General features: G+C 45.6%; 2 protein-coding genes across 7 annotated transcripts in view; one reads left to right on the top strand and one right to left on the bottom strand.

The window, feature by feature from the left end:
• LOC138633084 (STE20-like serine/threonine-protein kinase) overlaps nucleotides 1-24,447 on the top strand; it is a 208,649-nt gene that overhangs the window by 113,773 nt on the left and 70,429 nt on the right. The window lies entirely within an intron of this gene.
• The window catches only part of sh3pxd2aa (SH3 and PX domains 2Aa), a 101,568-nt gene that overhangs the window by 36,322 nt on the left and 40,799 nt on the right, over nucleotides 1-24,447 (bottom strand). For 4 of the 6 annotated variants that reach the window (XM_069719098.1, XM_069719099.1, XM_069719102.1 and 1 more), the window contains exons 6-7: nucleotides 12,233-12,258; nucleotides 3,667-3,711 (exon numbers count right to left, since the gene is read on the bottom strand). In XM_069719098.1, coding sequence (XP_069575199.1) covers nucleotides 3,667-3,711; nucleotides 12,233-12,258 — 71 coding nt within the window. The remainder of the gene's footprint in view (nucleotides 1-3,666; nucleotides 3,712-12,232; nucleotides 12,259-24,447) is intronic. The other 2 variants (XM_069719100.1, XM_069719101.1) reach the window with 1 other exon arrangement.

Here is a 24,447-nt window from a genome sequence, read left to right as displayed (position 1 = left end):
CCAAACTCCCGAGATCCAACAGAGGAGGAACAAGAAGAAGGAGAAAGAGAGGAGGCTGCTGGCGCTCTGAGGGGGGAGACCGGAGAGCGAATGAGTGGAAGAATGGAGAAGTTTCCCTGTGGAAAATCAACAGTGCGGTCGAGAGGAAAGGCCTCCCCTCCGCTGCCTCTGGGAGCCAGCCGTTGGACAGGGAGTCGGGGGGGTAGGGGGAGGGGGGACACACCAATCATGGTAGTCGGCACTGCTGGCCTTAAATAGAAACACATGAGTGGACCAGAGAGAGAGAGAGAGAGGGAAAAGGAGGCTGGGTCCATGTTTATGTGAAACAAAAGAAGTTCGGCTGCTCCGCGCTGATGTTTAACCTTTAACGTGCCGGTAGTGATTTCATTGACAGAGTTCACGTGCTGTGTTTGTAATCCGAGCTCATTTGCGTGTCCTAGTGGGTACCGAGATGCTTCGTCAGCATTTTGTGATCACATGGCATCAGAGGCGAGTTCAGTCAGAACCAATTAACGGACGCTGTGTGACTGGACAAGACGCTCGTAGCTGTCAGTTTGAAAAAAAAAAAAAAAGGGATGAAGCCACTATTCCCTAAATGAGGGGACTTAAAAGACATGACCCGACTCAAAACGTTGTACTTAAAAACATTCATCGGTGACTTTCGCGAACATTTAATGCCATGCGGTGTTTAAGGTTCGGTCATCGGGCCAGAAGTCCAAACTCGCAGCTGTTTGCCTCATCCAACCGTTTCATCTGCAGTTCACATCCACGTCTGTGAAGATGTATACGCGAAGAAGGGGAATCCTCCCATCTGCGTTCGCAATAACGGCATGGCTGTGAAGTCGCAGGGACCTTGACCTTTGACCTACAATTCTTTTTAGGTCATCCTTGAGTCCAAGTCAATATTTGCACCAAACTTGAAGACATTCCTTCAAGGCGTTCCCGAGATATCGCTTTCACTAGCAGGGGATGGACGGAAAAACAATCCGAAAAACGTGATGTCTCCATTCACATTTCAACACTGACCCATATTACTTCCCCGCCCTATACAACATTTCAGCCATTTTCAGATGTTTTCAGACACTGATGGTCACATACATTTCATAGAACCGTAGTCACACAAGTAACTCGTTTAAACACCTGCCATAAACGGCTTCATGTTACACCACAACCCGAAACGTCTTCCCCATCCTCGCTGGACCGAAACTGGAAGCAATGAACGTGATTTCAACGTGACGCTGCCCAGCAAGTTTTCCAGGGTAAAAAAAAAACCCGCTGGTGTCAAATGCATTGACACATCCACCAACACCGTTTGAAGTTTTTGCTGCATTGACGGTAAAATGACAGAATATAAATCCTAAAATCGCCGTATTATCCGAAAGAACAAAATTCCTGCAGAGGTTGGGTTGGAAATTTGACGAATGTTGGGATTCCTTCTTCCGAAGTAAAACTGAAGTTTCACCAGCAGAGCGCGCACAGCTGATACATTTACACACGTATCGTCACCAAACCAGTCAAATCTTACGCTAATTGTACGATCATCAGGTGGACGGCCGAGCCTAGAAAATACGACAACCATCGTTTCATTATCACAGCAGGGATCAATCAGGCATTTCCAAAAAATGCAAATGAAGGGAGTAACTTGAACGACGGTCCGCGGTGTGATTTTTGAAAACGCCCTCAGACTTCAGTTTTCCTGCCGCTGTTTTTGACGAAACTCTTTAATAAGACGTGACGTATCGACAGGGAGGTAAGAGGAGAAAATGGTCAAGCCAGAGAGCGTGCGGAGGAAAGAGGACAGCCAGAGATCCTGCTGAGTCAGCAATCCCTGTACGAGGCTACGGGCATGCAGAAGGTGGCGAGCACCTGGCAAACACGTATGGAAGATCATACATGGAAGAAAAAAAAAAAAGAAAATCCAATATACCATGCATAAAGAGGAAAAAAGCAGTGACACAATCAGATATGAAGTCTGGTGAGAAAAACACGAGGCTAATTACTGCAGTTGAGATTAAAAAAAAAAAAAAAAAAAGGAGTCTACTTTGTCAGCAGATCCTTCAGTCTTCGCTCTTATATCTGCATCTCGGATAGTAAAATTCTCTCCTGCCTGCGTGTCGTTTTAAGAATGAGATTAAAAAAAAAATGAGCTGCACATCAGCTGCACGTCGCCCTGATGTCGGGAATTGTTTCTAAAAGATGAGATAAGAAAATGCCGCAGAATACGAGCTCTGCATCGTACCGCTAAACTTGCAATGTTGTATTTTTTTTTTTATGACAAACAGGTTGCAGCTTGGAAAAATTAAAAGCCGGCCGAAGTTCCTAAAACAGAATTAAGCATCTTTGGATGCCCCGTAAATTGGCGGGGGGGGGGGGGACGGACGCGCTCGTAACCTCGTCTCCCCGCCGGGTGAGGCCGAGCTTTCCTCTCCGTCTTTATTCAGAGCTCCTCCAGGACGAGAAATAAAGAAAGAGGAACATGTACTGTGGAGCGCGTCAGGAGTCGAAGTGCAGGCGAGCAATTAAAGACAGCCTGAGGTGATACAGCAGCACAGATCCAGCTGTTTAAAAGCTTTTCTACCCTAAAGACCTGTTGGAGTTGCGCAGATATTTTTATGTTTTTTTCTCTGTTTTTAAGGCGAGTTCGTCTTTCTTGCTTCTTAACTTGGACCGACACGCCGATCGTTCCCATGGGAGCATTTTTTTTTTTTTTCCATTACAATCAAACATCTCACAGAACATCAGCTAAATAGTCACCAAATGTCAAAATCTGTTTAAATCGGCAGGATTTTTTTTTCTTTTTCTTCTTCCTATCTCTAATAACTGCGCGTCTTCTGTTTTGGACTCCTACACGCCCGAAGCTGAGCGAGGTCACGGACAGCGATCAAAAGAAAAAGTGAGGAACCGGATTCCCAGTGTTTCCCCTACAACTGTATTGGAAAGAAATACGAACACACTCATGGAACTGTAGTTACGTGCAGCAACTGCTATTTATTTACTCATTTCCTGTGCAAACGTTTCATTTCAACTCATTTTTCTGTCGCTGACAGTCGCGCTAATCTGTCCCGTTTCTGCGTCTGTGTTTCGCGACGAGTGGGGGGGGGGGAGCCTCGCAGACGCGCAAATTGGACACAGGTGGAAGTTACTCGAGTCGATGAACCGCACTCGTTACTTGACTGTAAAAAAAAAAAAAAAAAAAAAAAAAAGCAGCAAGAGCCTAAAGTTACGCTGGCGACGGGCAAAACCACGAACCGCTCGAGCTGCTGCAGAACCAGACCGGAACCTCGGCATGTGTAAAAACGCACCCTGCCGGTATCTACTGAAAGCATGCTAATGTTAGCAGCCAGAGTCGGGGGTGGGGGGGACACTGCAGCACACGCATGAACCTTAAAGGTCCACGGACGGACGGACGGACAGCTGAGTTGGAGCACGTGGGTTAAAGTTAGAGGGGCGGATGACGGCGCGTGCCAAGCAGATGTCGAGAGAAAGCTGGAGTGTGTGTGTGTGGGGGGGGGGGGATTTTAAAAAAAAAGGGATGCAGCCGGCGTGTCGCAGCAGCAGCATGCCGCATGCGGCGTGCGGCATGCGGCATGCAGCATGCATATTCAAGACGTTGGACAGAGACACACACACACACACACACACACACACACACACACACAAGGCTACCTGAGGCCTCTTTCCTCGGGCTGTCTGTAAAGCCGTACATCCACACTGCAGACAAAGAGAAGGAAGGAAAGAAAGCAGAGAGAGAGATTAGATTCAGTCCGACAGCATGCGGAAGCAACAGTACGGTAGAGCACACCTTCACCAACACCCGCCGAACACGCAACAGGAAGCGGCACGGACACGCTGCCACGGATGGAGAGCGCTCAAGAGTCCGAGCCGACCGATGCGCAAAAACTCCCGTGTTTTTTCTTCACGCCGAGGATGAGACGTACGTATCTGAGGGCAGGTATTCCCTCCTGTATATTTAGGAAACACAACGCCTTCATTCATAACCCCTTCCAGGACTCCCCCCCCGTCTCCGAGCCGCTCGCTCCACCCTTCCCCAAGATGCCCCTTTTCCTCCGTCTCTTCCCATTTCTTCCTGGACTTCCTGGAATGTCTGAGATGGGCGTCGGCCACTTGCTAAAGTCATTCCCGTCTCCAGAACCACCGTCGACATCAGCCCCCAACCAGGAAATTAAACGCCACGCATCAGAGGAGACAGGGACGGAGGCGGAGGAGGAGGAGGCGGAGGAGGAGGAGGCGGTGACCGCCTTCTGAAGAGCGAGCGCGTTGCGGCAGATTATTAAACTACTGCGGTGTATTTCAGGGAAGCCACGATATGAAGCTCGATATGTCCGATTAAAATAATGTTTCAGGGTCTGTGAGGTCGATGCTCGTCTCGTACAGGACGTTGGCCGACGTCACGGCTGCGGCAGAAACGGGCCGGAATATCAGGAGGGACCGGGAACCCGAACGGCAGCGCTTCACGACGACGTTGCAGGCGTCCGTCCTCGCGTCGGCTTCTCTTGGCGTCGTGAATTGTGTTCTGCATACGTTTGAAATGAAATGTCTGCGGACGAACTGCGGACGAACACATTCGAATCAGAACGACGGAGGAGCGGCGAGCCTGAAGGTGAACACATCTGAATAATCTGTGTGGAAGACTGTAAAATGGAAAAAAGCGACGCCGCGCTGAAAAAAGTGGGCGCTTCGAGCCAAATGATCAAATTAGCACGCTAACGTGCTGATGTCAGCAGGTATCGTTGTTTACTGCGTTCACCATCTTTGTGACCAATTTAATAAGCAACGGTTGGCATATAAAAACACTAAGTATGGTTTATGGGAAGAGGAAAAGTTTACCGGAGATTACCAAAGTGTTCAGGATTCATTCTGCTGGGAACTTAAAAGTTCCCCAATATTTATACTGTCAACGGAGAGAAATTACATCCCAACAGCACGCTGCTGTTGGAACTAAAACGTGTTCCAAAACGTGCTATCATATTAGCACCAATAATAAACGTTAACAGTTAATACCCTGCACAAATTACCATGTTAATGATCTTTGGTAAAATGGCCTCAAAAAGGTAAAAGACGGTAAACGATTGTTTTAATTAATACACCTATTTTTATTTTTTTTTATCTGTTTGCTTTGGTTTGGCTTTTTTTTTCGGTGAACTCCACCGCAGAGGACATAAAAAAAAAAAACTTCACACTGTGACATTTTTGTAAAGTCCAACTCAGACGTGTTTTCAATAGCAGAAGACGTGCTGACGTAAACGAACCATGTTTTTAGAGTTATCTTGTTTGAAGTTTTGTTTCCTCTCAGATTGAAATTTTTACGGCCTTCAGCGAACACATTGTGTTTTATCGCTCTCAGGTCGATGAAACGTTACAAACCCACGGCAAAACATATTCCAAAAAGTTTACGGCCGTCAGTGTGAGAGTCGGACTGCTTCCTGAATGATCAACTTGTCTTTCGAGGAGGCCGAGGTTTTAACTCTCCTGTATGAGTAGCAGGATCCCTGCTGCGAGCGAGGCCCGACAGCTCCCCCTCTCCGCCGACTCACGTCAGATAATAAAGCCCAAATCCCCCCGCCCCCGTCTCCCACCGCTATCCTCCAGAGCCCAGGGAGCTTTGGTGGATTGATGTCGGCCCCCGGAGGGAGGGATACGTGCTGGTCCCGGGTCGGCCGGGGTCAAATCCTGCACACTAACGCCCTACCGTGATTATTACCCGCCCGCCTGCAACATCTGATTGATATTAACTCTCCTCTGAGCTCGGGGTCCTACGTGCTAACCCCCCCCCCCCCCTCCTCCCACAGCCCCTAACCCTCCTCTTTACTTAATACAAACACACACACACACACACACACACACACACACACACACACACACACACACACACACACACACACACACGGAGGCTTAATTATTTTCAGGTTTGGGTGATGACGCCACCAACCAGCAGTGTTTCCTCTATCCCTCCGCCGCTGCGGGTCATTTTCCAACAATTCTGACCCCAAACGTCTCCATTACGCTGCAATTAAAGGGCCCCGGTACGGTGAAATACGGCATCTCCAAGGACCGTTTTTTTTTTCCTGCCTTATTAGCCGTCTATCTTGTTTTTCTATTTAGTAGATTGTGTTTGGAAAAGGAAGTTCCTTTCAGTTCAGTTCAGTTATCTGAACGGCCTTTCTGAAGCGTTGGAGATCGCTGATGCTGAAACCTTAAAAATGCAATGCTGGATTTTGTTATTTTGACATTCGAAAAACAAGTTTCCCGCCGTGTCTGTGACATACACTCATATATAAGTCCTTGCCATAGACTGTATATAAAAATGGATTTAACTTCCGGGTCTGAAAAATTTGACCGATGCGGAAGTGCCTTAAACTGCAATACCACCGAGTGCCACTAGAGGTCGGCTACAAAAAGCCATCCATAGATTTCCATTCAACTTCTCGTAAAATTATCAGTCAATAAAATGTTGGTGTTGTTTGCTAAAGTCGCTCCTTCTAACTTTTCTGGCTGTACATCTGAAAATAATATCGTCATTAATTAGAAAATAAGCCTCAAAACTGTGTTTTTGGGGGAGTGTCTGTTTGATTGACAGGTCTGTGGAGCAGTCAGGCTACAGCTATCGGTGGGCGGGACGTAGCTCGCCAGATTTCAGATCAGATCAGTCAGATCCACCATCTGTCCAAATATGGTCACTTCCTGCTCCAAACCGCTCCAAACTAGCAAGATGGCGGCGGTCAAATTCGAACTCAAGGCTTCATAACGGCTGTTCACAAACCAACGGGTGACGTCACTGCTGGTTGAGATTTTTGGGGGATTCTTGTGATCAAAAATGGTTCTGCGGTTGTTTTTTTTCCAAAAATTCTGCTGTAATCTGAGTTTGAGGCTCCAAAAAGTGGGTCAATCCCTCCGTGTTAAAATACTCTACAGCAAAAATAAAAATATTTGCAGCTATAATTGAGGACGGGGATGCTTTGAGTGACAGCTGGATGCCGTCAGAGTTTCGGCAACGACGTCTTCGCCCATTTTTGGACTGAGACCGAGACAGCTTCAAAACTGCTCTTCGAGAAAACCCGTCACGGTTTGACGAGTGACATCACGGAGGCCACGCCCACTTTTTTTTTTAGAACCAGGCTTTCGTCCGCACCAAATACCATCCAGTAGTTATCAACCAGCTAGATGGAAAGTTGCACCACAGTTATCGGGTGCCCAAAACAAAAAGATATTTCAACATATAGGACCAACAACAGCTGGAAATGTATCATTTTTAAAAACAGCCATAAAAAGTTTGGCAGCGCTGTAGCAACATCAGGGGGAGTGTCTTTAAAGAGATGGAAAAGAGAAATAAAACAGAACGGGAAAAAAAAAGAAGCATCGACGTCTTCAAATTCTACTAATTCATTTGGGAGGAGTACGACAGCACTTTCTGTGTACTTGTAAAATTATTTCACGACAGACTTTAGGGAGGATTTTGAATCTCATGATTAAGTAAACACAGTCAGTTATCATTAAGAAGTCAAACGCAAACCTCCAACCTGCTGACGCGCACGCAGTCAGGAGTTTCAATGATGAAACCCCGGCACGGAGACAAGGGCGAAACAATAACAAATTCCACGTAACCAGTATTGACTCGACTATCCGGCGGCCGAGAGCGACGCCGACGATAACGACGTCAAACTGGCAGGAGCTAACCGGTATTGATACGGCGTTTAGCAGGAAGAGGAGAGCAAAGCGGCGGCGAAAGCATCCGTCTCCGACCGACACGCGAACGTCCGCGGTGACAAACGTTCATTCGCGAGCAAACCGCTCCCCGCCAGCAAACTGCAGCCGCTGAGCAGCGACGAGCGGCTCCCGAACCGGCCGGGAGAGCGATGCAGCGTGGGAGCTCGCTTTGGGGAAGAGGTCACATCACATCACAGGCCACATCTGTTTCACAATAAGCACCGTCACATCTGTCCAAATTCTCCCGTCCTCTCCCTCGCTCTTGACTCTGACTCGCCTCCATCGCTCGTTTTTTCTTTTAAGCCAGAAAAGATCTTTTTTTTTTTTTTTTGGCCTAGATCAGAACGTCTCTAACTTTTTATATCCTCTGAGCGCTACTTTGACTAAAATATGAGAGCTACTCATGTTTAGTAACATTTTTTTCACAGCTGGAAAGGCTTTTTATGTGAACAATAACAAATTGATACGCAACACACACATTTTGTATCACAACAGCTTAAATCAAACAGCATGTGCATGCTTTTCTTCCTAAATCGCTGTTAAAATGTTAAATAAATAAAGTAAAATACTTAACATAAAATCCAGTCTTTCCACTTCGATTGGGACTGCCTATATATGGCCTATACTGTATATGGCTGGACCCTGTGTAAAACTAGAGGGCTCTTAATTTGAAAAGTCGCGTCATCCAGTAGAGTAGTGGGTGTAACACTACCACGGTGACACGGTTATAAGCTCAAAAATATTGTGTTTATGTTATTTACCTAAATCAGCTCAGTGTGAGGGTATCTGCTGCGTTTCTGTCCTCTGATCTCTGTGTTTCAGTAAATAGCCTCATTCTCTCAGACAGGTTAAGAATGAATAAATATATTTTAAAAAATGCTAAAATAGATTGCCAGATATACCTCGGGCGGCGTCAATACGCTTTGGCGGTCCGCCCAAGTCTGTGGGTGGGAAATATTGCATATTGTTGGAAACTTCTGCGATATACCAGTAGAACGGGATCCGGTTCTGATCCGTGGGTTGTGAGACCCCTCGTCCTAAATCAATACTCACTTTTCTGTATCTTTAACACACGATGTAATTGGAACGTGCCGACATTATCAAAGCTGCAATTAGTGTGTTTATTGTTATCTTAATCGTGTGAAAGACAACACAGATGATTTCAATGTGTGTGTGTGTGTGTGTGTGTGTGGTGGGTGGGGGGGGGGGGGGTCAGGTAATGGAGGGTGTAACGCGTCTTGCTGACAGAGGAGCTCCTGATGCTACCGACAACAGCCCGCCCTCTGAGATCCTAATTAGCACTGACAGCTGAACAGATCTGTAAACACACAAGCTACCCCCCCCCCCGTCCATTATACCTACACACTTGTAAAAACACTAATACACACACAAACACACACACACATAGGGGTAATACAGAGCCGTGACCCCCGAAACTCCCTGGCACTGACCCCTCTGCTTACAAAAACAACACGACTGACACATCTATGTCCTGCGATAACCCCGAGGGGAGATGAGTCAAAGTTCAATCTCTGTGAAGAGGCACACAAAAAAAAAAGTATCGTGTTTTTAATCACTTGATGAAATTACTTGAGTTGCTTCAGACGCACCTCTCGTCCCATCGTCTTAAAATCAAGAGCGCTTATTCAAATTTTATTCTATTTATGGCACAAGACCTTCAAGAATGAGGCAAAGCCGCCCAGATGGACTGAACTAGGAACCTTCCAGTTAGATGATGTGAATCTCAGCCGGCAGCTCGACCAGGACGTCCCCCACCTGTTAAATATCCGTCCACGTCTCTACTGAGACTCAATGCTACACAATAGTGGAAGTTTACACTTGTTTCGTTTTCTCGAGAAAAGTGCTCAACTGGTTCGCACATTTTTTTGAAGATGGGCAGAAAATCCCCGTCCAAGAACAGAGAGCCTTGAAATGCTTCAGAAAGTCTACGGCGATGAAGCGACGAGCCGGGCGAGGACTCTCTGAGTGATGCTCACGTTTTCAAGAGGGGGCGGAGCTTCACCGTCCGAGACCGAAGAAGGCCCGTCAGGTCAGGAGACACCAGCTGGGTGTAACTTTGACGTCGGCGGGGTTGTGCAACCGTGAATTCGTCCCCCAGGGTCAGACTGTCAACACCGAGTTCTACCTCCACAGTAGAACTCAGGGAAACGAGGGGAAAACATTCGCTGCAAACCACCTGAACTGTAGCGCCGCGGTTCAAAATGGGCAAACTTCTCATCAGCAAAACAACACAATCGTCGCGAATCCACACGTACACAAAAAAACACGTGTAACTCGGGTGCCGATGTTGATCGAGAGGCGTGACTTGGTATATTTCCTCTCAAAGATGTTCGCTCCTCGCCGCTCCGTGCTGCACTCTGTTCTGCACTCTGAATCTCCTTTTTCGATTAATAAAGTTCAAATGTATCTTAATCACAACAGCTTAAGGGAATAATTTGCTTCGTGTAAATCAACACCTCTAAACGTTCAATCAGCCAGTTTGAGAAATTTACAAGAATTAAACCAAAGGGAGAAAAAAAAGTGACACCTTCCTCAGTTTCGTGCTCGCAGAAATATTTTAGATGTTACGCAACCGCTCAAACATTCAAAAACAGACATTCTTGCTTCACTCAATCTTCAAAGATTGAGATTGGCTGATAAAAAAAAAGGCCACAAGGTCCACCTGTTTGAAAACATAGCCCACTGCACTGAGGGGACGCGGTGAAAACTCACGAGCTGGCTTATCCTGCAGGACCAATCAGCTTCCAGAAAATTAAATCACTTCGAGGAATGTGGATGTAATTTAATTGGTAGCCCTCTTTCTCTCTCTCTCTCTCTTTTAGTCCAAAAATAAACCCCGGTGACCTCACCCAAAAACCTGCGAGAAAGAGGTCAAACTGAAGGGGCTGCAGCGTAAAAAGTGTTTTTACTGCGTCCCTTCTCATTAGTGTTCACAAGCCCGGCCTTCAGAGCTACTCAAACGTGAAGACAAAGTCGCCTTTTAGAGCAACAGAATCATACTCTCCATTAAACAACAAGCTATTTCCTGCATTTTTCTCTACAATAATTCATACGTGAGGTTCTGACCGGTATTTCCCACCATTTCCACCGTCCGCCTTCAACAAACAAGCGTCCCATAAAGCACATATTAGCGACTCACATGTGCCAATGCGTTTGTTAAGCAGCTATTCTGTAGCTAATACCCCGTGAGGAATGGATCAATCCATGAAACAAAATGCTTGTTTTATGTCGTTCTGGCTCAGTTCACGTGTCCAGAGGCCCGTACCACGAAGCAGGTTCAACATACCGAGGATATCTTCACGTTACCTGGCTGAACTAAACCCCGATAAAGGAGATCGCGCTTAAACGGTCACACGAAGCCAAGACCTCGCTATGTCCACCCAGGGTTTCTCAAATCCAGCTGCAGGTGCGTTTACATGAAAGGAGGAGGAGTTTGCAGCATCTGACCAATCAGAAACATGGACAGGTGTAGCGACAGGAGATCGACATATTTCATAAACGAGGAAACAAGTTAAACACATAATCCAGCTGAAAAATACAAGAAGATACCGAGCTCCACGGGATCCTCTGCGATTGGTGATGGAGTTTTTTCCGAGAGAATTGATTGGTCGGTAGTGTTATCTCGAACATGACCCGCTCCGGAGCAGGTTAGCTCTCCAGCATAAGTTACCACGGCGACCCAGATAGCAACAACAAAAAAAGGATTGAAACAAAGTTGAAATGTCATCTGGCAGTAACATCGAACTACTTCGAAACGCGACATTGAAACCAAATTGAAAACGCTCGTCATGACCAACGTTGACTTAACGTCGTCTACGGTTTGATTTTCGTTTATTCAAAACTTCAACAATCTATATTAGTGCTCTGTGTGGCATCCAATGGAGTAAAGTACGGCAACTTCTGTTTACCTCTTGAAGTCCCCTGAAATTTGAACCCCCTGAAAGCCACATACCTTCAGAGGTTAAAGAAAAAACCCTTTTCCTTCTTCGTCCTTATTGAATCACTAAGAATACTAAACATGTGTCATATAAAAAGCTCTACCCACAATTGCAGCTGAAGAATCAAGAGTAAAAGAACAAAAAAAAAACAATCCTTCAAATGTCCCGGCTGCCACATCAGACAACATGAAAATAAGGACTTTATTTTGACATCCCAGAAAGAACTACCAGACTCGTTGTGAAAACCCCACCCCGGACCGAGAAGGCAGATCCTCGGCCAGGAGGAGAGGACTCGACAGCTCTCCGAACCCACCCCGTCCAAAAAAACACAGTCGAGTCAGCGTCCCACAGCTCAGCGGGACGAGTAAACAAACCACTGACATCACATGCATGACAGGAGACACGGAGACAGAGCTGAGGCGTCGGTATGTCAAGCGGGATCACGTCTCCCTCCTCGGATCTTAAGGAACATTTTATATATTGAGAGCAACAAGTTTGAAAGGAGGTAAAGGAAGGATGGGGAATAAAAAAAAAAACAGGTGACTTACCCGACTTGCGCTTGGAGCCATAGTCCCTGAAGGAGAAGCAACACAAGAGGGACATGGTTAGTGATCCCCGCTCGATCGATGACACAAAGCATGCAGTCACCGCATGCGGATTCTGATCCTGCTACAAACGCATGCGATCAGCTTTAGCGCGCTAACAAATGCATGTGTTTAAAGGGTGTGGGGGGGGGGAGAGAGGGAGAGAGAGAGAGGGAGAGGGAGGGATGACTTTGACCAGCTGCCTGTACTCCCCGCAACAGACACTAATTGGTCATGTGACTCTAAAGAAGCAGCACCGCCATCCTCTTCATCCCTCCTTCGTCCCGTCAGAAGGAGACCTCTCCCCACATGTGAACGAAGGCGGATCAGTTTTAAGATGGCTTGCTTAATGGATTGTAATGGGATTATGCCAGAAGGCTGAGCAATAGATCAGAGAGGCGTGTGTGCGTGCGTGTGCGTCTTTTCTCCTGCCCTCGACAATAGGGTTAAAAAAAAAAAAAAAAAAAAAGATAAGACAAAAAGAAAGAGACCAGGTGAAGACAGAAGGAGCTATTTATAGAAATGCAGACCTGACAATCTGTCCATCGTCACCCCCTTCCCCTCTTCCTCCCCCCTCCTCCTTGTGCTCTGTGCTAGCATCAGTGTCCTTTTCAGTTTGACAAAATCAAAACCCTTCGTCTAACCTCAGATTCAGCCACGTCATCCCTGCTGCAGCGAGGCAGAAAATCAGACGCAGGCTGAGCAGTAAAAAAGAAACTGCAGCTGCAGTGAAGAAGAAGCAGCTGAAACTGAAACTTTCCCTTCCCGTGTGAAATATCCTCCTTATTTTAAAACACACAGGCAACAATATCAACCTCCAGACGGCATCGAGGGACGGAGAGACCTGAAGGTGAAGCGGTTTCCTGGATTGCAACATGACTCATTTTTCTAAGAGGAGATAGCAGCTGATGGCTGATCTCACGATAACGGAGGGATGAGTGAGAGGTGAGAGGCAGTGTGGAAAGTCAGTGAATGTGCACGCAGATGATTCAGGATCTAGCCGTGTGAATTAGGCTTGATTTAGGACAGTTCAGAGCGTGTAGTACACCAGTCTGTCCATTAGAGGGTACCGTGTCAGTGTCACGTTTTGCCTCGACCAAAGCGTGAAAAGGACACACTCGTGTGGCCAGGGTTGAAGAAAGAGGTCGTGCGACGAAGTACGAAGAAAATCCAAGTCCATATGGGTCTGGTCCATAGACAGTCTAAAAAGTGAGGTCAATGCAGAAGTGCCAAAAACTGCAATACTACCGATGGCCACTGGGGACTTGCTCCAAAAAGGCTCCATAGACTCCCATTCAACTTCTCTCATGAATTACAAAGTCAATAAAGGTTTTCCACGAGTCATTATGGTGTCATTTGCTAACGTCACTCCTTCTTAATAATTTTCTGTTGGTCCATCTGATAATAATTCCATAATTAATTTGATATTAGGCCTCAAGAAGCGATACATTTTGGGGCGTGTCTGTTTGATTGACAGGCTGGTAGTGCAGTCAAGGTTTAGCTATTGGTAGGCTATCAGGCATACAGTCCTCAGGTTCCCAATCAGATAGAATCGACCAAATACTCGTCCAAATATGGTCATTTCTGGCTCAAAAGAAGCAATATGGTGACAACCAGAATGCCGAACTCTCGGCTTCAGAACTTCACCAACCAATGGGCGACGTCACGGTTGGTTGCCGATTGGTGCGGCAACGCTCTATTGAGAGTTGTTTCCTGTCGTTGCATCCTAATTGTTGCAGACCCGGGGTTAATTTGGAAACTATTGGAGTAGCCTTTAGCCAATCGGCATTGACCAAAACATACCATTAAATTGTACGCCGAAGCTGTGAGCGGATAGTTGGATGGTTTAAACCCAAGACTTTCACCCCAGAGACCAGGGTTGGAGTTTGTGAGAGATTTCTAATAAGTTAGAGGAAAGTATGTTAAGTTACACGACATATGTAACGTTACTTACACATCAAACACCCAAACAACAACCTTTTCCGAACCAGGTATTTTTTTATTTATTTTTTTTAATTTTTTATCAGAAACCTAACTACGGCTTTTTCCGTGGCTAAACCAAAAAGGCACTTTACTTTCCCCGCCTTGACAAATAGAACATGACACTGACACGGTATCCTGTTTTATTACGAGCTGTGGCCTTGATAACCGGTTGGACGACTGACCTCGCTGCCACCCCCTCCCCCGTGAAACGACCCATTTCATTAATGAGGGACTTGATCTTGTCAGGTGTGATGCAGAGCGAAAAGAGGGCTGCAGATTATACCGCTGTGGCTGAGACGGCAGAAACTGCTCCGAGCGGCGTGGCCGGCGGTCAAGGTGGTGCCCTCTCCCTGCAGGAGGTTAATGAACGCCTCCTCTTGGATTCTCGCCAAAGCTAATAGAGAGGCGCACCGACATCGACGACAAGACGGCGCTGGTGCACGAAGCCGAAAGCCACGTCCGTTTTTTTTTTTTTTTTTTTTAAAAGACGCGGCTCGAATCGCTCGTGTCACTCCGCTCTCTCTTCTCCATCCCTTCATCCGTTACCCGGGTGATCTGATGTATGCGTCTCTTTGTGAAAGGCCCACGGCAGATGAATGACGCCTTTATACCGACCTCTCCACCGAGGTCTCTGTGTGCTATGGCGACCAGAATATGCTTCTTTGTCACCGAAGTGGGACACGGAGAGAGCGGGACTTGACCCCCCTCGCCTCGTCCCCGTCCATCTCGAGCCCCGCCGGACGCACGACCTCTAACGTCTCTGGATAAGGATATTACTTGCACGGCGTTGAGCTGTGTGGATGTGTCTCAGCGGAAAGTATGCCGTGAACAGACCGAGCCTCAGAGCCCATTTGCCCTTTTTAACCCGAGGCTTTCCATGGCGGCTGATATCCTCCGTTAGGAAATGTTATTTCCATTTACACGAAACTCGTCTCTTAGTCCGACTTTCATGTCACAGAACAAGACGTCTAATTAATTTTCGGGTACATGACTCAACCAGTTCCTTTTTTTTATTTTTTTTATTTCATCGTGTTGCTGCTGATTCATTTAATTTCCCAACATAAAATACCGCTCTGCAGTGAAGCTGCGGCCTTCATCCATGCGTGGCTCCGGTTTTAACAGGGCAACAAGGATGGAGGTCATTTGGTCAAGAGGACATCGGTCACAGTATTTACAGCAGCTACACAACAGATTTCTGGAGTGGAATATCTTGAGGATAAAAAAAAACAGTGAAAGAAGTTTATTTTCTACGTTAGACTACAGCTTCAGGGGGACTCTTTGGCCGGAGTAATATTTGGGTTTTGAGGAAGCATGATTCAACACTTCTCCCGGTGTTTACTGTGCAGCTTTCTTGCCGTATCAGCATTTCCCAGCATGCCTTTATTATTTCTTTTGAGAATAGAGCGACCAAATTAAATATAAATGATGGACAGGAATTATATTTACTTTTGTTAAAAAAAAATGCCATTTTGAAACATTCATTGGTTTGTTTGTAACTTGTTACGCAAATGAAGTTTTCATGCAGTAATAACTGCTGCACATGAAATATAAATTCACAATATTTTTTTGTTTTTATTATGACAAATATGTTATTTTGTGGTCATTTCTGTCTGAAACCTTTAAAGTGTGATGAAATTATAACTCCATGTCATAATACATGCCGTGAGTTCACATTAAAACAACTCCAGGTAAAAACAAGCAAATAGAGTTGATTTGAACTCACGAGAGTTTATTCCAACGACCAGAATTTGGTGTGTAACACTGTCTACTTTCTCCCTTTGCAAACGGTGGACGCCCGCCTGCTTTACTGACAAACAATTCGACATTTTTTTTTCAGCAACGTAGAAACGCTTCAAAGTCTGGTCTGAATGAAGGTAAACGTATGCACAAACGGCAAAATACAAGAGGAGGCACTGCGTAACGGGATTGTCCTTTTTAATGCATGCCGGACGCGCGCCGGGTTCATTGAAACGCGCTAACGGCAAACGATCTACATGAAGTGACGACACAATAAGGCGCAAGTGTGGGAACCTGGAAGTGGCCGCTTGTGACTTATCAAGGAGGTGAGTACCAGGGTGGGTGGGGGGTAGGGGGGGGGTGTTGGGAAGTTGGTCTGCTGGAAAACAGCAGCGGCATGAGAACTGCTCCCGGGGAGCCTGTTAAGCTATTCACGCTGTGCTTGGTTTGAAAAGCAAACACAACCTCCAAACTCTACAAACAACTCTCAATCAGGACGATGGGGGGGGAAGTGGGGAGGGGGGGGGGGTCCAATTGTGGATGTCAGCACAAATCACAGTCCGCCTCTGATTGAAGGCCCGGACTGCAGCTGGTTATCTACATGGATTCTTCGTGGGTTAAACGCTGCTGATAAACGATCGGACGCAGCTTTCGAAGCACCTCGTCGATCGGATCGGAGGCGCGCGCGCGCTTTTTCGCCCGCCGTCGCGCAAAGCAGGTCGGAGCGGGTCAGGTCGGCTCGCATCACGCGTGGGCGGTTGTTCGCAGCGTTCCCGAGGAGGCGTGAGAACGACAGGACCGCGTTTTGCACGCGCACGCTAAAAATTTTTTAAAAAAAACCCGAATGTCAGCAAACGCACGAGCAAATTAGCGGCGAGGAGCTAATCGGCAACAAATTTAACACCAGTTTGGAGCAGCAACAGGAAGCACGACGACTTTTTAACTGCATTACATTTGGACACGGTGGTGGGAGGGCGGCGGGCTATTTTTGGCTTTTGTTTTTAGAGGTATGTTTTTTTTTTTTTTTGGAAGCATCTGTAAAGCATTAGGCCACAGAGAAGAAGGTGGGAGGATGAAGAGGGAGCGCGGAAACACAGAGTCCAGAGTCTAGCCAGTGACCCGAGTCCCCCGTGGCTGAAATCAAACTCTTCCCTCGAGGCCGCCTCGGCTCTTTTCCTTACCTCTCCTCGAGGTATGAGGAGGAGGAAGCGCCGGGTGAAAGGCGACGTGCAGAATACACACAGCGGTGATGGAGGAGAGGGTGTTTTGTGTGGCTCGGTGTAACCTCAAGGCCATTTTTTTTTTTGTGGGTGTTTTGCAACACTCCGGTCGTGGCGACAGTATATTTGTGCAGAGGAGTTACTGAGGCTTTGTTTTCCTTCTGAACTAAACTATTTGCGGTGACAGATTCCTGCGGCTGTTTGCGTACAAATATGTACAATTAGCAGCGTTTTTTTTTTTTTTTTTTTTTTTTTAAGAATGCACCAACTGACCGAAACGGCATCTTTTTCTGATAAGTGTGCTTTTAAATCTGTTTACTGCTAAAAAAAAAAAAAAAAAAAAAACAAGTATGCATACCCTCCGCAAAAACATCAGCAGATGGACCGGTTACATACAGAGACGACAACATACACATACATAAACACACGCACACGCACACTCGCAGGTTTCGTCACACTTTTCATCAGATACTGACGTTTCGTCACAGCGTGTTCACAGACTGCAGCTCCGTGAGGCAGCGAACATCTTATCAGTTCCAGAGCTCCGAGCTCTCGACGTTGTTTGTCAACCCGAAACAGATGTGAGTGAGTATCCTGAGAGACCGGCCATGTAGCACACGCAGGGGGGGGGGGGGGGGGGGGGGGGGGTAAAGGAAGTCAGCTGACTGCAAGTCGTTTTTTTTTTTTTTTTTTTAAGTTTGCTGATGAATGAACAGAGAAAACGTCAGAATCTTGAGTTTTTAAATGAAAATAAAGGTTGTTTTTTTTTGTTGTTTTTTTTGTTTTTTTTTACTTTTAGTGCGTATTGAATCTTCCCTTAAAACAATTGGGACATAATACTTCATCCTAAATATGCGACTTGAACTTTGACCCTCCCGGCCAGATCGGCCGCGATCTGTAGCGCGACATTGAAAGTAAAAACGAAAAAGGAATGCGATTTGAAACGAGTACGCTTCTTCTTCTTCTATTATTTGTGGGCGGAGCTTTAGCGCCACCAACTTCTCTCGGCGGCTCGAGCGACGTGACGTATCTTCCGCCGCAGAGGGTTGTGGGTCAGAACAGTCGGAGTAGCATGCTGGCCTGCAGACGGCAAAATGTAGTAGGACATCCTGGTACTTTTGGCAACCTGTGAAATCTTTTCCTGGCGTACTAAATAGTATGTTAGTACGGATGTTAGAACGCAGGGAACGTTCCTTCACTGTTTAGCATAGAAGTGTCGCTGAACGCGGATTATGTTGGCTGTAAAGGGTGAACAAAATTACCTTGTTAGCTGTAGGAAAATAACTGGCTCTGATTACATCGTAGATAAATGTTCGGTTTCTATCTGTATATCGCTAAAAAACTTCTTAACTTGCTATTTGTTTGCAGGCTAATGAATCCATCCCTCTAACATCGTTTAAATCTCCGTAGAAACAGGGGTGAACTTAATTTCACGTCGAATTTTGTTTAAAAAGAAATCCAAACAGACGCTAAATATTTAACAGCGCTAAAAATTTGGACCCGTTTTCTTCTCAGTGCTACGTACAGCTCAATAAGATTTTAGTTTACGGCACTGTATTATTGTGTGTTTGGAGTCAGATAAAAGTTTTACTATTTTTTTTTTTTTTTTTTACAAAAGCCTTTCGGTAGCTTACATTTGCAAAAGAAACATAAAAAACGGGTCCAGGACGGCAATGGATTTACTAATTAGAAGTTAGTGGGCTGGCAGACAAAGAGCTAATCAATATGTTTACGAGTATTAACATAATGGATGCAAGTTAATGACTCTCAATGGCCTCCTGCTAGGCTGGCCTGCAGGAGCAGTAAATAAACACTTCCCTAGATTATCGCCTTAGCCTCTCTTTCCACCCCCACCCCCCACAACCACCACCCCACCCCTTCACCACCGATCACCCCTCTGAGCGTTGTCAAATCCGAACCCCGGCCCGAACCTTCCCACCCACGGGTCCTCCTGCTCTAAGCCCCATCAGGAGCCCCAAATTACCCTCGGCGGTCCCCCGTCTCGCGGCCACGACAGCACTGTGGGGATTAACACTCCAGATGGGGTTCAAGGAATCAATTAACCTCGACACTCTGCGGACACGAGCAGAGACGCACTTAGCGAACACACACGAGATGCATGCAAACGTCTGATAACGCCGACTTCAAAATAATTCAACGAAAGAAAAAAACAACCTTTCTTCCAACTCTCTCCACCGCATATTTAATCACTGACCAAAACACCAGCGTGTGGAGTGCAACAATTAATAAAATGATACAATAATGGAGCCTACTTATATTACTGACTAGTCTCGTAATTATTTCCTTGATACTGTATTAATCTGTATTAATATTTTTAGCCAATGAAATGTCCATCAGGATTTTCCAGGACCCAGATGACGCCTTCACGTCTGCGTCCAGCTGACTGTCCGAAACAAATCATCAAATATGACACTGAAAAGCAGAAAATCACCACACTGAAGAATCTAGAAACAACGAATGTTTAAAATGTTAAATGGAAATGACTAAATCTGTTCATCAAACAAACTGCAGAGTAGTTTTGGTGCCAATTGACCAATCAGTGGAGGAATAAAACACTCAACTCTGAAGAACAATTTGAGTCTGACATCTTTTTGGATCAAAAAATGTCAATCTTCTAGTGAAAATCCTTAAAATGATCTCATTTTACTCCGTCATTAAAACTTTCAGAACATGTGAATGCACAAAAATATTTCTTTTCTAAAGTTAAACTGCTGAACACAACACATCTCAGACTTCACTGTAAAGTCCACGCTGAGTTTAAAGTTTCTACGTCACACTCGTATGAATTGAACCAGACCAGGATCGGCTTTCCAACTATTTGTGATGTCACAAATCTTGGTCGTAGCCCCGCCCCTTATAAAATATATATATATATTTTCAATCAGCCTAAAGAAACTTTTCCCCTTCAGCAGCAAAACGTTTAAAAAAAACATTTTGTTTTTAAAAATTCGGCACAGTCATCATTCTGCACAGTAAAGACCAAACATCCACAAAGCATTTAAATTCAGTTCACAAAGTAGAAATGGCAAGTTTTGTTTTAATGCAACAGATCTCTCCTGTTTAAACTTAAAACCTAAATCATACGGTGATCAGCTCCAGATGATCTGACCCTGAAGCTCAGGATGGTCACCACGGTGTTTATACGTCTTCTAACCACAACCAGTTAAATAAAGACAAATTAGATGAACACGATGTGAACAGGCAGATTCGGGGGAAAAAAAATACCCTCTTATGTTAATATGAGTGACAGGTTTGGACCCACTACACTCCAGCCTCACAAACTCATTATCACCCACTTATTCCTGATTAGCCTGAAAAAACAAAACCCACACAAATCTGTCTCCCCCCCTGTCACCCGTCGCCGGGGGTAACCCTGCTACTTAAGCAATCCCCCCCCCCCCCTGTCGGGAGACCCAAAAACTGACCAATCACACGAGTTCACGATTTATCCCGGTAATAATCTGATAATCTTTCTTCAGCATCTCTGTCTCTCTCCTCCGGGCGCGAGCCAAGGTCACAGCCCATTGTTATTCATGGCGGAGGTGCTGCAAGGGGGCACGATGAATGATGATAGCATAGCTCGCGTCTCACACCACGGTGGCCTATGGGAAGGAGAGGGGGGGGGGGGCATTGGCCGATGCTTTCATCACGGCCCGGGATGCGGTATGCGCATATTAATAGAGAAATTTGTCAGCGTTATGGTCTGCAGAGGACAGATAATTCCATTTAGGCTGATAGTTATATGATTACCGACCGTGGGCCCCGGACAGATAAAACAAATCACTGCTAACGTCACATGCAAATCACCTCCGTAAAAATGCAAGATGTGGGGGGGGGGGGAATGCAAAGTAAGAGAAGAGGAAGAAAAATATGCCTCAGAAAAAAGGGGGAGGAGGGAGATCGACACAGCGGAAATACATCTCACATGGGAAGAGCAAAAGGAGGCCAGAAAGACGACAGAAACAGACTCTTATAGACGCGGGGAAGCCCGGGTGGGGAGAGGGGAGAGGGAGCCGGGGGTTGGAGGGGGAGGCTGGAGGGGGCGGGGTTGGGGGGCAAAAGATCGGACCACTGGCCGAACTGGATAAAAGCAACTGAGGGTGCACAGAGCTCCATGTGTTTGTGTTGTGGAGTACGCCACCATGTGGAGGGTTATTAGACAGGAGGAGAAGAGTTGTGTGGGAAAATGTTAGTGTGTGAATGCAGTGCAGATGTTTTCAGCTCGTTGTCCTTTAAAGGGACAAGTTCATAATTTATAGATCCATCTTTAAACGACACTCGCGAGCGCGAATGTTGCGTCGAAAAGAGTTTTTGGCTCCTGTAATTGTTCCTTAAAAGATTGAAATCTACAGCTGGTTAAATCCAAGGGGGTATCTTGCAGTTTAATGTTATTTTGTGTCGCGCAAAATCACAACACAAGTTATAAAAAGGTACTTAACATGGTAAAGTCCTTATAAAGGAACCCAACAAGTCAATAATTCTCAAATGAGCGACAGCTGGAAGGAAACCCTCCCCTTTAACAGGAAGAAAATCAAAGTTATACGGTTTTTAGAACCAAGTTTCCTCACAAAGAGTCTCTTTCAGAGCTGATTTTAGTCGCATCAATGTGTCTGATGGATTGATTTTGTTATACAGGTTGATATTTAGCCCGTAAAACACGTTTCACCTGGGCATTTTTTTTTACTTTTTATTTCCAGCTGGAATATTCCTCCCAGATTCAGTCAGCAGCTCCTTAAACTTTAAGGCTATAAAAATAACGATGCTGGACCCCACGGATCGGAGACACTTCAGACCATCAGTCTGTGTCTTTATCACCAGCTCAAAATTTACATTTTTACTTCCACCATTCATCAACACTGTAAATTAGAAAGTAAAAAACATGTCTTATAACGATGGACCAGTTGTTACTGAAGCTGTTATAAAAATTTAAAACTGCAACTCTGTTGATTTTTGTACAATAAGATGTATTCAGCATTGTTCCTTCATTTCTAGTCATAGTGGCGCAGAGACATATGTTTATATATATATGTATATATTATATTTTATAGCTACGTCTTCTGGACTGCTACACAAGCGTTTGTTCAGATAATATCGCTCCATACACTGAAACATAAGTCTTTTACAGATGAATATGTATCTATTTTTTGATTTTAGCTCAATTTTTCTTTTAACAAAATACATAAATGTGTTCTTAACTAAATGATTATTTAGTGAATTTTTTTTTTTGCTGACAAAGCACTTCAGATCCCATGTGAAATGCATCTAATGAGATATATCGCTTATTAATCGTTACCGATGTTAATGAATTTTTAGGTCGTATTTTCCGAGCACTCTGAACCGAGCTGCTGTGGAAGGAACGGCGACAACAAACCTGTGATTTCTTTCCTCATCACATTGAGAAACAGGCTGAAAAACAGCGGAACATTTTATTTCTAATCATCTCGGGACTCATTTGGCGGCCCCCGACCCACAGATTGAGACCCTCTGGAGTTCAAGGAGTCACACCGGGCAATTATTATGTGTGCGAATGGGCTTAAAGTGTCCACATGGAGCGCTTTGTTTTGAGACATAACAGCGTTACAAAGCTACAGTGACTAAAGTCTCGGCTTTCATATCTCGGCGGGAGGAGATGGACATCCGTGTTTCTGTGGTTTTTCCACTCTGCGGGACATTTCCACGCACAAAAAGCCGCCCATTCAAAATTCATCGAACACGACAGCTGCTGGACTTCAAAAAGAAGCAGCATCTGATTGCATAAGAGTGACATCGTCTACCGAGTCCCACTTTTCCTCCCTCAGAGCTGGAGCGCTCCGGTCAGCAGACAGGGGGCGCTCAGACATGTTGGAGCAGAGTGTTTTCTGATGGTGGGGATCTGTGCTCTTTTTTTTTCTGGGCTGTGATTGATGGGAGTGTTACACTGCCAGGCATGCCTCGTCTTTCTCTAATCCGATCATAGTCGGACAATTCAATCTTACATGGAAGAGAAGGAGCTCTCTGCCCATCGCCTGGGCATGACTCCTGTAACAAGGTTTTATGGCGGGATGTATAAAAAAAAAAAAAAACAATGCCACAGAAAGAAAAATGGCGCTGAGGTCAGATCGTAGACTTTCCCTTTAACCGGAATGCCGATATATCCCATCTGCTGCCTCGTTCATGGAGCAGGTTTAAGCGTGTGGCTTCTCCCCCTCCTCAACTCCCGAGAGGACCTCAACAACAACAAAAAAGCATGCCAAAAAGCTATCTGCACTTTTGTTATGAATATGACATCATTTAACCTCCTTGTTGTACCTTCTAGTTGCTTTATTTTGTTGTTTTTTGTTGGATTCTTTTAGTTTTTTTGTTTCCGAGCGGTTTGGAGCAGGAAGTGACCATATTTGGACAAGCTGGGGGGGGAGGGAGCGGTGGATCTGACTCGATCTGATTGGAAAACTGACGGTTCTACGTCCCGCCCACCGATAGCCGTAACCTGACTGCACCACAGACCTGTCAATCAAACAGGCATGCCCCCCAAAACCCAAATTGTTTTGAAGCTTATTTTATAAATAGTGACGGGATTATTTTCACATGGATGGCCAGAAAGCTAATCTGGAAGATCGGCATACAGAAAACTTGTGGAAAAATTGTATTGACTGAGAATTTCATGAGAGAAGTTGAATGGGAGTCTATGGAGCCAGAGACTTTTCGGAGCCGACCTCTAGTGGCACTCTGTGGTATTGCAGCTTAAGGCACTTTTTTTTAAATTTATTTTTTTTCACTTTATTAATCCCCGAAGGGAAATTTCTTCATTTCTTCATTCTTCAACTTCCGCATTGGCCTCATTTTTCGGAGGCTGGAAGCTACGTCCACTTTTATATCCAGTCTGTGATTAGGAGGTGTAACATTACGGCAGACAATACTCAACTGTACTGATCATGTGTGAGATTGTCAATCTTCAAAGTTCTAAATAAAGTTTATAAAAAAAAAAAACTTTTTTTTTAAAAAAACAACTCCTAAGAGGACCCCCATCCCTCTTCCCTCCCCTCCTCCCACTTCTCCTTCCTCATCTTCCAGGAAGTGATGAAGTGCACCCGTTTCATCACCGCTGTGTCGCGGGCCCCCGCTCAATTCATCACGCTCACGTCCAGTCCGGCCCTCCCGGAGCGATTACTGTCGCAGGCCCGGCAACAACCCGGTGAGCGAGTGTGTGAGCGCGAGTGAGTCAGACGCCGCATCTGGGTG

The sequence above is a fragment of the Brachyistius frenatus genome, unplaced genomic scaffold (assembly GCF_029030835.1).
Source record: "Brachyistius frenatus isolate BFR_SWC_R1_liver_20210118 unplaced genomic scaffold, ASM2903083v1 Contig_206, whole genome shotgun sequence".
NCBI classification, from domain to species: Eukaryota; Metazoa; Chordata; class Actinopteri; family Embiotocidae; genus Brachyistius; species Brachyistius frenatus.
This window is presented reverse-complemented; position numbering and strand designations above follow the sequence as displayed.